At 38.9% G+C, this 15384-nt stretch overlaps 1 protein-coding gene across 1 annotated transcript in view; it reads left to right on the top strand.

The window, feature by feature from the left end:
* The first annotated feature begins 1119 nt into the window (after nt 1-1119).
* LOC114642142 (cathepsin K) overlaps nt 1120-15384 on the top strand; it is a 39102-nt gene continuing 24837 nt past the window's right edge. The window contains exons 1-2 of the mRNA XM_028791125.2: nt 1120-1283; nt 15111-15234. Coding sequence (XP_028646958.1) covers nt 15112-15234 — 123 coding nt within the window. The 5' untranslated portion in view covers nt 1120-1283; nt 15111. The remainder of the gene's footprint in view (nt 1284-15110; nt 15235-15384) is intronic.

Genomic DNA, 15384 nt, shown 5'->3' with positions numbered 1-15384 from the left:
GTGCCTGGTCTTTCTGAGACTTAATGCTTGGAGTTCTGTCCAAAGAGTTCACTTTATGCCTTTTCAGGCCAGGAAATCTTTTTTCCACATGCTCTTAGAGGCCTTCATATGCCATTTGGCAAACTCCAACCAGTTTATTATAAGTTCCGGATTGATAGAGTGCTGCTGAGATGGTTGCCCTTCTAACAGATTCTCCCATCTCAGCAGAGGAGTTCTGAAGCCCTTTCAGAGTAACCATTTGATTATTGGTCACCTCATTTACATCCTAGGTACTCAGTTTAGCTGGAAGACCAACTCTGAGAAAAGTCTTTGTGGTTCCAAATTTAATCCATTTCATAATAAGGCCACTGTGCACATGGGAACACTCAAAGTTTCAAAAAAGAAATTAATAGTTTGATTCTGATATTTGTTTATAAATAGTCCAAAAATCTTGGTAGGTGGCACGTTTTTGGCCGTGAACCCACCGAAACGTGACCACACATAAAATTTCCGGACCCTCACCACGTCTTAGGTATAGAAGTCTCCAATATGCCCAAGATGCCATCACATTTTGTAATGAAAAAAACGCAGGTTTGGAAAAAGCAAACTATAACCAGATGACGGAAATGAATGGGGGATTTTTGCAACTATAATGGCGTTATTAGAATAAGGGTGCATTACACGTGAAGGTGAGGAGTAACTTGAAAAACAGCATTAAAGTGATATAATAATGCCACCGTGCGGATTGAGCAAAGGCACCCTGACCAACCGAAAAAAAGTCATGCGTTAGGACCTGGGTTAGTACCTATCGCATTAGAATATTTGGGTATTTTAGATAACCGAAATACAAGACACAATAACACAAGCTGATAGTCGTAACTTATTGTGCCGAGGCCACTGGCTCGAGGAGAAAGGAAGCTGACGGATCGGCCGAATCTGAGTCGGTTTCGGTTACCTTTGTTCTTCAGTAAGACGATTAAGTATTCAACATGCACATAAAAAGTTTAATAAGCCACTAAAAACTCCAAAATGTACACTCAGCATCACGTGTGTAATATGCGAGCTCGACGCTTCATTCCCCTCATGTCACTGTGTAATTGTACACCGCGCTGAGTCCCGTGTGCGCCTGGACTTAATCAGCCCAATAACATCAGCGCTTCCCAAAAACAACCATATTTTCCAGTCTTCTGACTTCCTGAAACCGCCGCGAATATATAGACGTCAGGAATCGCAACACAGCACAAAGGAGCCCTGCAGGGAAGCCAGAACAGGATAACCCGTGGCAAAACGCAACTGGATCTCAGGTACTGAATAACGGGGCTTACGCGGCCCCCATCGACACAGCTATACTGTCTCGTCACCGTCAGATTCTTTTGTGGCGGAAAAGAAAGCGGGATTGTTAACTAGACAAAAAGTTAAGCAGCTCATTGAAACTGTTAAAGCAGGATTCAGTAGTAGAAGATGTGCGCGCATACTTTTATATTTGTCGATGTATTTCTTGTAGGTTTTTTTGCCATTAATCACAGCGTGCAAAAGTTACACCAACTCATTTTCCAGCTACACCTATAGTGTGGTCCAGATCTAACTATGCAACTTTTAATGCAATGCAATAATTGCATAATTACTGTAGATCTGGGCCACCCTGTACATATGTAAATATAAATACTACATAAAATTAGGTGCGCTTTAAATGCAGGACGAACAACACACGAAGGGAGGAGGATTTTGCTAAATCTTTTATTAATAACATTCTCTCCGATACGCTTAAATCAATCCAGGATAACGGGAGGTCGAAGCCCATCCCGGCAGATGTGAGTACAAGAAAGGAAACATTCAATCTGTGCCCACTCGCGCAGGGGCACTTTGGAATCAACAACAGTGAACTCCTGTTTTTGGTTTGGGTTGCTCACGCAAATTATAAGGAGAACATCCAAACCTTACGGCACATAAGAGAAAATAAACGACCGGACGCCGGTCTCGAATCCAGAACGCTGCATCCGTGAGGCGGCAGCACTACTGCTGTGCTTTATAGGCCTAAAGAGGTAAAAAATAAAAAGTTATTTTTACAATCTTATAATTTTTACGAGCATAACAGAGAACTAATCGGGTTTTAAAATGCATACATATACACTCTTAAACGAAAGAATGGAGGCAGATGTCAAGTTTAATGCTTTGCATTTACACAGACAAAATACAATCTACTATAGAAGTATTGGTGAATTTGGAGTAATGTACTCCTGAACCGGTGAGAGGGCTAATCCTGCCTTGCGCCTGATGCTGAATTGGATTAAGTGGGCACAAGAATAGATGGAATAATGTAGTTTATTCAGGAAATGAGTCAACAGCCCCCGGACAGTGAGAATGTAGGGTTTGCTAAGTTTTATTTTGGTATGTTTTCATTTTGTGGAATATCGTTGACTTTTAAAAGGTTTTCCATATTAATTGTCCCTCAATGTTTATTTTATTATGGCAATGTGCAAATCTTCTTCATTTATTGTTATTTTATTACGAATTTTACTTTACCTGGACTTTTTAACTTGATATGTAGGCCATAGTACAACATTTATTGGACAATATTCATTCATTAGAAAGAACTTGTGGCTGGGTGATGGTACATCACAAGACATAACAGAAGGTAAATGTCAGTCCTCGCTCTTTCAAAATGAGCCTTTAGACCAAGGGTTCCCAAAGTGGTCGATATTGACCCCCTGGGGTCGATTTGAACTTTCTAGGGGTCGATAGTTTCAATGAAAAAATTTGGGGGTCAACGACAGCAAAAACAGACCCCCTTACTACTGCTATTTGTTTGTTACTTCAAAATATCTATGATTCCAATAGGTACCTAATTAAGAAGTAAAATCATTTAAAAAAAACACATTACATACCAAATTTGCGAACGAAAAGGTAAAATGTGTCATTAAAAGAGTCACACGTAAGAATGCGTGAAAATACATGTAGCACAAACATGTCTGTTCATTGTCTTATCGAACATATCAAAGCAAGTGCGGATATGAAAAACCATTGCATGTAATTAGGGGGTCGACGGTTTTAAAAGTTTTTGGTAAAGGGGTCTGCGGCTGAAAAAAGTTTGGGAACCCTTGCTTTAGACAATGAGCACGTTTGGGGTGTGAGGAGAAAGAGGAGTAAACTGGCATGAAGGAACGACAGGGCTGACCATCCACTTGTCTAGCCACGTATAGTTCAACATACCATTTCGATGTTTTCCAAGCCGGAGGATATGACCCGGCTTACCAGGCTTGTCTGATTAACTAACCGCTTAGTTGTTTTCATGTCTCCTTCAGCTGTTTTCTGAAAGTTGATGATGCCTTTACCTCAGCTAGAATGGAAAATGAGTTCCAGATTCTCTTAACTCCATGAGGCTGTGTGCCTCCTGGTTTCAATCCTTAAACCTACTTGTTCTTAATTTGCATGTTTTCGACAGTCGCAAGTACACTCCTAAAAACAAAGTGCTAGAGTGGGTCTTCAGAGCGATGCCATAGAGGAACCATTTTTGGGTCTCAAAAGCAGTGCAGGATTTACGTATAAGCTACACAAGCTATAGCTTAGGGCCCCCGCCCTCTTGGGGGCCCCCAAAACAAATTGTCCCAGTGAGCAATTGTCATATATACTTAAATATACTACAGCATTATTTGTCCCAATCAGGCCCGGCCTTAGGCATAGGCGAAGTAGGCGACCGCCTAGGGCCCCGGCGTCCGGGTGCCCCGATCGACTCCTTGGTCTAATTTTCACGCATTTCACAGAGCTTCCAGGGGGGCCCCTGGACCCCCCTTTTGCCTAGGGTCCCATAATATCTAAGACCAGGCCTGCTCAAAAGACCCATCCATATGAAGGTTCAAAGAGAACTATATTTATGTAGGCTTCATAAAATAAACAGCCAGGGTTATAGTTTTAAAAGGGCTCTTGCTGCATACAATAACACAGGTTAAGTTCAGTTTTTTCTTAATCTGTCAGTGTTCTCCTAAGTAAAGACATTAAAGATTTGTGCTTTTTCAATATATTCCGAAGTTTTTCAAAGCACAAACAACCAACTTTATAAGCAACGAATCCTTCCAAGAAAGAAATAGTACTTGGTCAAGCAATAGTTCGAGGAACCAAGCAACTCAGTGAAGAACCATTATTATGCATGACAAATTTCGAACAACCTGTTAACCTTACACATGCTCATCTTTTGGATGTAGGATGCAACCAAAGTAACTGGGGATTATGCCATGAATATGAGGATAGAACATGCAGACTCCACACAAACTCCAAACCATGCTACCTTCACTGGTTTTATAAATTTGCTAATTCCGACACATACTCATAAGGGACAAAGCCTGTCCTAAAAGCATTAAGGACAAGGTACTAACCAGGCCTTGCAAGAGTGCCAGTCTATCACAGAGCATATGCATAAATCCACACTGACTTACGCCTTGAGATGTTAAAGAATACTGAAGAAAACCCAGATGAACCAGCGCAGAATTTATAAACTTCATGTTGATAGACTGTAGTCAAGCTGGGATTTGAGGCTCGGACTCTGGAGCTGTGAGATATGGTTCTGTTTTAACAATCTGGGTCACAATTATGGACCAGTATTTTACACCGAGTGTAATCTAGGTTAGTCAGAATTGGATGGATAAGCTGTTTCCATCGTTTTTGACAAAGGATAAAAACAAAAGGTGAAAGCATGGAGTATTTCAAAGTTAAGAATTTAATTAGAATAAAGATGATAATCATGCCTAATTTAAAAGGCACAAATCTCTGTCCAGATGTTCATCAGACTGCAAAACGTGAGCTCAGAATGAGCTTTGCTAATGAAATCATATAAAGGTACATACTCCCGTTTTTTTTTTAGCTCATGTACAGAATGAAATGCTTGACTTTAGAGAGCAGTTGTAAACCAGGACAGGATGGAACAAATCAAAAACACATCTTGAAGGAAGCCAGGGATAAATCAGTACTAAAGAAGCTTTGATGTTTGAGACTGTTAGAGCAAAGTACATAGATAAAAGAAAATGTGAACTTATAGAAGTATCTCTCCCTCCTTATACATACTGTACTATACACTCTTTTATTTTATATAGTGCATGTACCATCCTAAAGCGCCTTATAGGCACAGAGCCTGGTGATGAGCACCTTCAATAGTTATTTTTGTAACTGGAGCTCAAGCAGGTTAAGTGACTTATACAGAGTCAAACTCAGAGTCAGTGGGACGGAATGAACCAGAAACGTTTTGGTTTTAAAATGTAATTCCCTGGCCACTAAACCACACTGTATATGTTCTGTTGAAGTTGATTGTCATGTGTACATATTATAGTGAAATTCTTATTTGCCTGTCTTCTCAGAACAGTAGCAATACCAACAAAAGGCACATTAAAATAAGTGTGCATAAATTGCAACAGATATACTATATGCAATTGATTGTATTTTTTATTATGTTATTATGACAAAATCATGTACAGTATGTCTTAATATAATAGCAGAGATGCATTGTGCTCACTTCAGGTCTTAGTGATGGTTATTCCAGGATGTTTAATGATGTTGACCCTTTCCGTAGCACCCAAAAATATTGATTTCTGTGCAGAATATCTCCGGTTTCCTCAGTCCTATGACCATCTCCTTGGTTTTGCTGAAAGGAGAGGAGAGTGTGTTGTCTTGACACCAATATGTAAGAAGGCAATTTTTTCTTTCTATAAACCGTCACTTCGCTGTTGGTGATCAGACCTATGATGGTGGTGGTCTTATTAATAGATTTAATGATGCATTTGGAGATGTGTATGGCCAAACAGTCACAGGTAAACAAGGAGTGCACTACTGTGTTGAATGTCCATGTTAAGGATCAGTATTCTGGAAGTGATGTTGCCAGTACACACATGCTGGATTCCTCCAGTTAGGAAGTAAAATAATCCAGATGCAGAGTATTACACAAAGTACAAAGTCTACGAGCTTTCTGATCAGCTTTGATAGTGTTAAATGCTGAGCTGTTATCTATAAACAGTTATCTGGTATAGCAGGGGTTTGTTATGCAGTATGCTAAGATGGTACAAACTGCAAGGGCTGTGGGATTCTCTGTAGACTGGCTGACGTGATAAGATAATTAAGTACCTGCTCTGGGTCATGATGCAAGTCAGTGGTGTGGACAAAGACCTGCTGGCAGCAGCAGCACTTATAGTGCCATGCTGATCATGTAATTTGGTGTGACTTCAAGGGCTGCACCCCCTAACAATGAGCAGTCGTATTGTGGCAACAGATACCCAAAGTGAGGATACAGACAGGAAAACAAAATGATATTTTGCAATACATTACAAAATGAATATGAAAACAAAATATGCACAGAAAAAAGTTAATAGATAAATAAAATAATTAGAAAATTACAAAGCACAGAAAACAAATCACAAATGGCTGCAGTTCCTGAGAAGAAGGAAGGTGGATCTGTGCATGTGTATACAGATGCCTTACAATAAACAACATGACATCAAGCAAAATGACACTTTTTATTGGCTAACTGAACAGATTACAATATGCAAGCTTTTGAGGTAGCTTCTCATCGTATCCTTAATGGCTAACATGATACAACATCCTACTACTGCAATAAACAACATAAAACATAAGTTAAAACTGAATTGGTTTCTATTCTCTTATAAAGAGAGTACAGACAAATGAATTATATTTTCCCTTTTCATTTTTGTCTGAAGAATTGCTCAAGGAAACATTATCTGCAATACTTGGGACTGGCATTGGAAAGTTTTTGCAAGTTTCCTGGTCGGTTATCCAATTAAATTAGTAAGACTATTTCTGGCTTAATAGCTTCTTGGTGTCTGTGTATTTTTAATTTGCTGCTGTTTCTTTCTCATAACTTATCTTTGAGGATGTGAGCACACATGTGTGTGTGTGGTGACACCACATAGTGTGAAGCATTGTGTGGACTTAGACCCACCTGCTGTGACTCAATGGAAGGGGCTTATATTTGCACAAATTAAAGTTTCCTATTAAATTTTAAGAAAGAAACTTATAAAAGTGAAAAGATTTACCTGATGCACAGGTTATTACTTTCAGATTAAGTAACACGAAAATCAGCAACTAGAAGTACATATACTGAGACGTTTGTTGGCTTTACCCTAACTACAAGGTTGCTAGCTGCATTAGCATTGGAGCCAAAAGTACAAAGAAGTAATTCTCCTGTGTCTTTCTCTGGTTCCTGTTGTTGTAAAGAGCGATTCCCAGGTAAACATGGAAGGATAGGTCATTTTGTGTTCTGTTATCCATGTCTCCATCAATTTTTTTTGCATCTTACAGTAACTGGCTGCATGGTGTATTTGAGGTTTCACACAGTCATCATTTCCAGCAGAAGATATGTCTGCTGCATGCTGGTAATTTCTTAACACCTGTTTCTTTTACATGCAGCCTTTTCTGTTTGTGCTTCTCAATGTCCTTCATTGAGGCTGGACTTTTTGTGGCACTTACATCCCAACTCCATTACAGCCTGTATTCTGCTACTGTAGTCTGTCACTAGGATTCCTCTTGGAAGCCTTTGCTGAGGGTTACACCCGAGATAATAGGGAATCTTTATTGGAGAACAGAATCTGAGGTCAGTTTTCATTCATGCAAACAGAGTGCAGAAAGTTAGTGCTGACACTATAAATATATAAAGGAATGTGTGGACATTTCGAAAATTTGTTTCTTCAGTGGACAAGAGATGATAATTGGCATATAGACTTGGCAAAGGCAAGTTATACTCACTCTCGTCACTGACCAAGACACCAGAGCATCTGAAATTTGCTTGCAAAAGTGTCATTTGATTGTTATTGATATTGCCTTTTCAGACTGAAAAACCTCGACATTGCATACCAGAGACAGAGGCCCATTTTCTCACTTTCACAGAGAAGACGTCTTTCAGTTTTCTGAGGAGTTTGATATTAGGTGTGCCGTAAAAGATTGTAGCTCAGGTGTTGTAGCTGCAGTGTACATTTCATGTGACAAAGAAAGCGAGAGTGATGCCAAGTTGTTGAACAATATCACACTGCCTTCCTGTCTTCTAAAGTAGTTTTGTTAGAATTGATAAACGCCTCCGTCTTGTGATCACATTCTTTGATATCAGCAAAAAGATCCCATAGAGAAAAAAGGCTGAACCTCTGTTATTTTTATAAGTTAGAAGGAGTATTTAATTAATTATCTTTGTACTTTCCAGAAAGCCCATGCAGAAAATTAAGAAGACATATATGTCATACTTCCTATTCACATCTACAATCGTCAAGGCAGTCACGGGAGAAGTAAAATGATATGAAAGGGGTTTGAAGTAGCTGATTAGGTTGTGGGAAGCTGGAGCTCATCCTGACAGTCTTGGACACAAAACAGAAAGCATAATGCTATATGAAGACATCATTTCTCCTGACAGCAATAATGGAAAGCCGTTAGTGTCAGGCTTTTCAGCACGTGAAAAAACATTTGATATGAGTGTTAAAAACAAAAAAAAGAAAAACACAAAAGAGGAGGATGAAAGGTTAGAGTTCCAGGAGGGAGAACTCACTTTATTGGATGCATGTGGAGATTGTGTGAGGAGTGCACAAGCACACTTCCAATAACTTATTTAGGACTGGATGGTGATGAGAGATATAGAGTTAGGATTTGAATAAACAATTGAAAGTAACTTGAAAGTAAACATAATGAAAAGGTCCTAGGAATCATATTGGACTCTTCCTTATCCACTTTCTTTAAGGTTGCAAATAGGCTGTCTATCTTTAAAGTATGTTGAGTGCCATTGTAATACCATGTATTTACATCACAAGCTAAAAGCTATGCATTTTGGGAACAAACTGCAACATTTTCACAGATTGCATCAAAAACCAGTCATCGTGTGAGTGTTTCTTCTCTTTTTTAGCTGCCAGTTTTGGTTTCACGAAGCAGGAAACAGCTGTCCATCGCATGACCCACTCACACACAAAATTCCCATGTAGATTTGGCAGTTAAGCTAATTTGAATGTTTTTGGGCATGTTGGAGGAAAACCAGAGTAGCAGGGGGAATCTCCGCACAGACACAAGGAGGACATGCAAACAGACAACAGCCAGACATAGAAATGAAATCGAGGACACTGCATCTGTTAGGAATCACGTGCAATCCACTGAACTGCCCCTTGTTTAAATTATAGGTGTTAATTTATTTTATGCTGTATTTATTTTTGCCATACACACTTAGTATATTCATATTTATGTAATTTTTCAGTGACAATAAAAATTATAAGGACGTAATTTAAACAGAGTGTCCACCAAAGTCCCCCAGATCCTAAACTGAAAAAGCAGGTAAAAAAAAAATGGGAAACTGCACATACACTGGAGACTTTTGTGGTTAGGACCAGGTATAGAAATACAACAAATTATAAAAAACATGTTTATAGATTTATGAACTAAAGTTGCCATGTGTGAGCCCACATGTGTTTACATTGTTTCCTCACCGAAGTTCAGAGACCATTTCTATTCAGACCTTTAACTCACTTGGTGACCTTAAAACTATTCCGCTGTGAGTTTATGCATGTGAGTGTCTTCATATGCCCTGCAGCAGACAGACATGATATCATAGACTGCTTTCTTCCTACTGTTTTCCTGAATGCAGTAATCGTGGCTGTTATAAGTGGGTCAGAAAGTTTGAAAAGCTAAAAACATAAGGTAGTCAGCGTGTATGTTTCACACTTACCCACTCCTTACAAATACCAAATACGAAGTCACTTGCCACTACTCATTATTCAGTAATGGAGCTGGACAGTTTGATATCTGTGGCAGAGCGAAGGGCGCTCAGCAGGCTCCTATCAATTATGGAGAATCCACTGCATCCACTAAACAGTATCATCTCCAGACAGAAGAGCAGCTTCAGCGACAGACTGCTGTCACTGTTCTGCTCCACTGACAGACTGAGAAGATCGTTCCTCCCCCAAACTATGCGACTCTTCAATTCCACCCGGGGGGTAAACGTTAACATTTAACATTATGCAAAGTTATTGTCTGTTTTTCACCTGCATTATTATCTTTTTTTAATTTAATATTATTTATTGTACCAGTATGCTGCTGCTGGAGAATGTGAATTTCCCATTGGGATTAATAAAGTATCTATCTATCTATCTATCTATCTATCTATCTATCTATCTATCTATCTATCTATCTATCTATCTATCTATCTATCTATCTATCTATCTATCTATCTATCTATCTATCTATCTATCTATCTAATGACTGCTAAAGTCCAGTGAGTACTCTAAAAGTATTCAGTTGTTGCTATTAAAACATAGGAGAGTGTAGGTTATTCTTATACTTTAACAAGACTTTTGACTCTGTTTCCAAGAAACTGCCACAGCTGCATTAAACATTTAAGGATTTCAGAAATCCCCCCTTCACATCTTACTTCACTTTCACTTGTTCTAGTGAGGGTCCAATTGACAATACAATGAGCTGGGCAGGCCAGATGAGCTTGTTTTCAGCAATTTCTTACAAGTCCTCCTAGGAACCCCCACATAGTCCCAGGCCAGCTGAGATATATAATCTCTCCAGCACATCCTGGTCTTTTTGTTATTCTTCTGCTACACACACCTTCTGTGGGAGGTTCCAAGGTGGCATTCAAAATGTACGCCCAACTCAGTTCAACTGGCTACTCTCAGTCTGGACAAGCAGTGGTGCAGGTCTACGGTTCTCTCATTTTGCTGAGCTTCTCACCCTGACATGTGGAGTAAGTCTAGCTGCCCAGCAGTGTAGCCTCATTTCATCTGCTTGTACTCATAAACTCATTGTTTCAGTCACAAAGCATAGCTTGTGATTTACGTGGTAAATAGAGGAAAATTCTCAGGTCTGTTATTTTTATTCTTATGTTGTACAGTTCCACTCAGTGTATTTGTGAGAAGTCATCTTTTTTTATTTTGCTTGAGAAGAACGAAATAGCATGTCAAGATCCTGCAAATGTTTGGAAATATGATGACTAATGTCAAGAGTCACCATATCATTTAGTATATTACTGTTCTTACAAACATCTAAATGATGCTATCAAGTCGCATAGACATGAACATAAGCAAAATTATTGGGTCCATTTTCAGAATCACGTTATACCAGTTAAAGAACTCTGTGGCAAAAGTCTATCTTCACAGTACTTGCCTGTAAGGAAGAACTGAACCTTAGATATGATATAAGCCAAATCACAGGCCACTGCAATTAATCTAACACAAATCTTTAGGAGAAGACACCAAGAAGGCACGAGGAGAATGTGCATACTCAATATAAACATTGCCCAGCCTCAAAGTATGAGCCCAGCCTCTTGTACTTGTGAGCCACTGCAGTACTCCATTTTATTTTTGGCATTGTGGTTGACAAACAATATATTTCAATGTCACCTACATGAAATCTTTTGAAGTTGTCACACCATGGCTTAATATCAGCTTTTACCTACTGTCCTGCCCTTTCTCACTATTTCCTCTTTAAACTGAAAAGCTTCATTTAAAGTAATAGTCCTCCCAAAAATGACATTTTTAAAATGTTTTTACTTCATGTAGTTTACGGTGGTGGATGAAAAAACATTCATCTCGTGCTTTCATGCAGAATGGTGTACAACGGCAAATGATGTAGAAAACATCAATGAAAAAAGAAAAAAAAAAACCTCATAATACTTCCGTTTCATAATCCAAATGTCAGTTATCCAAAACTCAGGCTGTGGTGCTAAAATAATGTTAAACATGTACTTCCTGAATGATAAGCATACATCTTAAGTAGGAAACTATGGAAGTTACTTTCTGAATTGGTGATCCACCTCTCCCCCTTATTCATTAGTCAAGAGTCCTGTCTTTAGTTCAGAAAGTGTGGCTTTAGTTTCCTGTTAATGATGTTCCTATATTTAACATATATTCATATATTGCCAGCATTGTACACTATTGCCTTTTGTTATATTATAAACTTTTTTTTCTCTGAATTCTGCAGAGTACTTTGTTTGTTCACAACCCATACTAAAACATTCCAACACTCACATTTTCAACTCAGAAATGCAATGTCATTTAGTAAATTGCCCTAAATTTACTGAATGCTTGAACATTCAGAGTAGTGGTGAAAAAGTCAAAATTTACAGTATTCATTTTTTTTGTTTAATTTCAACAATGAAAGAGAGATATAACCAGAAGGAGAACAAAAAATGAAAAACAGAAGCAAACTGTTGATCAGCCCTGCTGGTCCACAGGGCCTCTACTCATATGTCTTTGCTCAGACTGGTTGGCATAGTCATCTCAACTTCCCTGTTTATGTAAAGTCCTACTTACCATTTTGTTATTTTGCTCTCTCCTCTTCCTCTCTGTCTCTTTTTTTTTCTTTTTACGTGATATTGAAACTACTCACATTTAAGCCTTTGGTAGTTCACCTCCCAATTACAAGCTGTCTGACTGACTTGAAAGGGAACAACCTTTAGTTCTGCCAAGTAATTTACATGTCCTCTGAGCACATGTTTCTCTATTGGCCACAATGCCGCTAGAGTTCTGCATGACCTTAAAATAAGATCTCTGAGGTAGCCATCAGCTTCTTTTAAGGACAACATAGTCGCAGCTGCCCCAGTTTGGGACCATGTGCTGCATTCTAGTTTTGTTTTTTAGCCTTCAACCAATACCCTTAACCTCACTCTCTTTCTGGTATCCTGGTAAATTTAACTTCTAGGTCACTAATCACAGAGAGAACATTGCATCCTGTAGTGGTCAATGCATAAACTCACAGCGGAATGTCAAAACAAACTGATATGTACATTAAAGGTATTCTTTGAATGCCAGTGCGGGATTGTCCCTATTGGAGAGCTCCATATTGATACTATGTTCTGTCATGTGCTACTATTATGGCACCTCTTCCTTGGTAACAGGGTAACAGTTAACAAAATACACTGATCCACCTCAACTTTGAAACCACCTGCCTAATACAGTGTAGGTATCACTCGTACTGCCGAAACATCTCTGAGTCGTCAAGGTATGGACTCCTCAAAACCTGTGAAGATGTTTTGTGATATCTGGCACCAAGACATTAGCAGCAGGTCCTTTAAGTCCTGAAAGTTGTGAGGTGGTGCTTCCATGGATTGGATTTGTTTGTCCAGCACATCCCACAGTTGTGCAGTCGGTTTAAGATCTGGGGAATTTGGAAGCCAAGTCAACACCTTGAACTTTTTGTAATGTTCTTTAAACCATTCCTGAATAATATTTGCAGTTTGGATGTGCTCTTTAACCTGCTGAAAGAGGTCATTGCCATTAGGGAATACCATTGACATGAAGGTGTTTATGTATTCTGCAACAATCTTTAGGCAAGTGATATGTGTCAAAGTAACCTCCATGCCATCATGAATGCCAGGACCCAAGGTTTCACAGCAGAACATTTTCCAGAGCGTCATACTGCCTCCGCTGGCTGATCTTCCCATAGTGCATCCTTTTCCATTTCTTTCCCAAGTAAACAAAGCACACACACACTGTCAACCACATGATCTAAAAGAAAATGTGATTCATCGGACCAGGCCTTCTTCTACCGTTTCTCCATGGCTCAGTTCTGAGACTCACATGCCCATTGTAGGCATTTTCCACGATGGGTAGGGGACAGCATGGGTACTCTGACTGGTTTGCAGCTATGCAATCCTATACATACCAAGCTGTGATGCACTGTGTTTCTAACACCGTTCTCTCATGGCCAGTATTAGGTTTTTCAGCATCTTGTACTACAGTAGCTCTTCTGTGAGTAAACAGACTAACCATCTCTCTCAACACGCATCAATGAGTCATGGACACCCAATACCCTGACACCAGTTTATTGGTTGTTTTTCATTGGACCATTTTTGGTAGGTACTAACCACTGCATACAGGGAACATCCCCAGAAGACCTGCCGTGTTGGAGGTGCTCTGACCTAGTCATCTAATCAGCACAATCTGGTCCTTGTCAAAGTCGCTCAAATTCTTACACGCACCAGTTTTTCCTGCTTCCAACACATAATCTTTAAGAACTGACTGTTCACTTGCTGCCTAATGTCTCCCACCTCTGGTCAGGTGTCAGAGTAATGAGATAATCAATGTCATTCGTTTCACCTGTCCATGGCTTTAATGTTATGGCTGATAAAATAAAATGTTTGATAGATAGATAGATAGATAGATAGATAGATAGATAGATAGATAGATAGATAGATAGATAGATAGATAGATAGATAGATAGATAGATAGATAGATAGATAGATAGATAGATAGATAGATAGATAGATAGATAGATAGATAGATAGATAGATAGATAGATAGATAGATACTTTATTAATCCCAATGGGAAATTCACATTCTTCAGCAGCAGCATACTGATACAATAAATAATATTAAATTAAAGAATGATAATAATGCAGGTGAAAAACAGACAATAACTATGTATAATGTTAAATGTTAATGTTTACCCCCCCGGATGGAATTAAAGAGTCGTATAGTTTGGGGGCGGAACAATCTCCTCAATCTGTCAGTGGAAAGAGTGATCAATAAATAAAAATAGAAAAATAAAAGTAGAAAAGTACACATACATATACAGTCATACACGGAACTGCTGAAAAGGCTGCCACTCACGGCGGCGCCGGATGTCAGAATGATGTAGGAAAGGTGGGATATTGGCTAGCTTTTCCAACTCATAGCAACAAGAAGATGAGTTTAAATGCCTTTCTTGTCTCTGTAATTAAGAACTTGGCAATTTTTCACTGTATCTGCATAGGCATTTTCCTGAAAATTTCCGTTCCCATCTCAAGCCTTTGAATTTTAGTTACCCAGTATGAGTAAGCATGTCAATGACTGTGCCATCCCATGCTGGACTGGTTTCTGCCTTGTCTCCATGTTGCCCAAACACTCCAAAGGTATGCCATGGCAATATAATTGGATGAAGCGGGCATGGAAAATGAACTAGTGGTATTGTTTTATTACATATATGGTTATTGAATAATAAATGACTTTACATGAGAAATATATGAAGTTAGTAAGAAAATCTGTTATTATTAGTTCACTAAAATTATTCTTTGATATTGTGCAGAAATTCAGGAAAGGATATTTAATGAGATTTTTGATATGATGTGATGTGTTTTACCTCAGAGAACTGATGTTTTTATTTTGTTTTCTTTGTATCTGTTACAGTATGCTACATAACTATTTGCTCGTACTTTTGGCCTTCGTGGCCTCTGTGGTTTCCCAAGACCCGACTCTGGATTCTGCATGGGATACCTGGAAGAGGACCTATGGCAAGCAGTACAACAACCTGGTGAGCCACACCTTATTTACAGTAAAGTCTTTTATACACTAATCTAATTTTAGATGTATTTTGTAGAATTAAGGATGATATCATAGGAGATTATCACCTCAAGTTGCTATAACCAGTCCAGTAAAGTGTAAAGGATTGTGGCCAGTTTGG

This window comes from Erpetoichthys calabaricus, chromosome 2 (genome assembly GCF_900747795.2).
Source record: "Erpetoichthys calabaricus chromosome 2, fErpCal1.3, whole genome shotgun sequence".
NCBI lineage: Eukaryota > Metazoa > Chordata > Cladistia > Polypteriformes > Polypteridae > Erpetoichthys > Erpetoichthys calabaricus.
The sequence above is the reverse complement of the archived record's forward strand: the minus strand, read 5'-3'. Positions and strand labels throughout refer to the sequence as shown.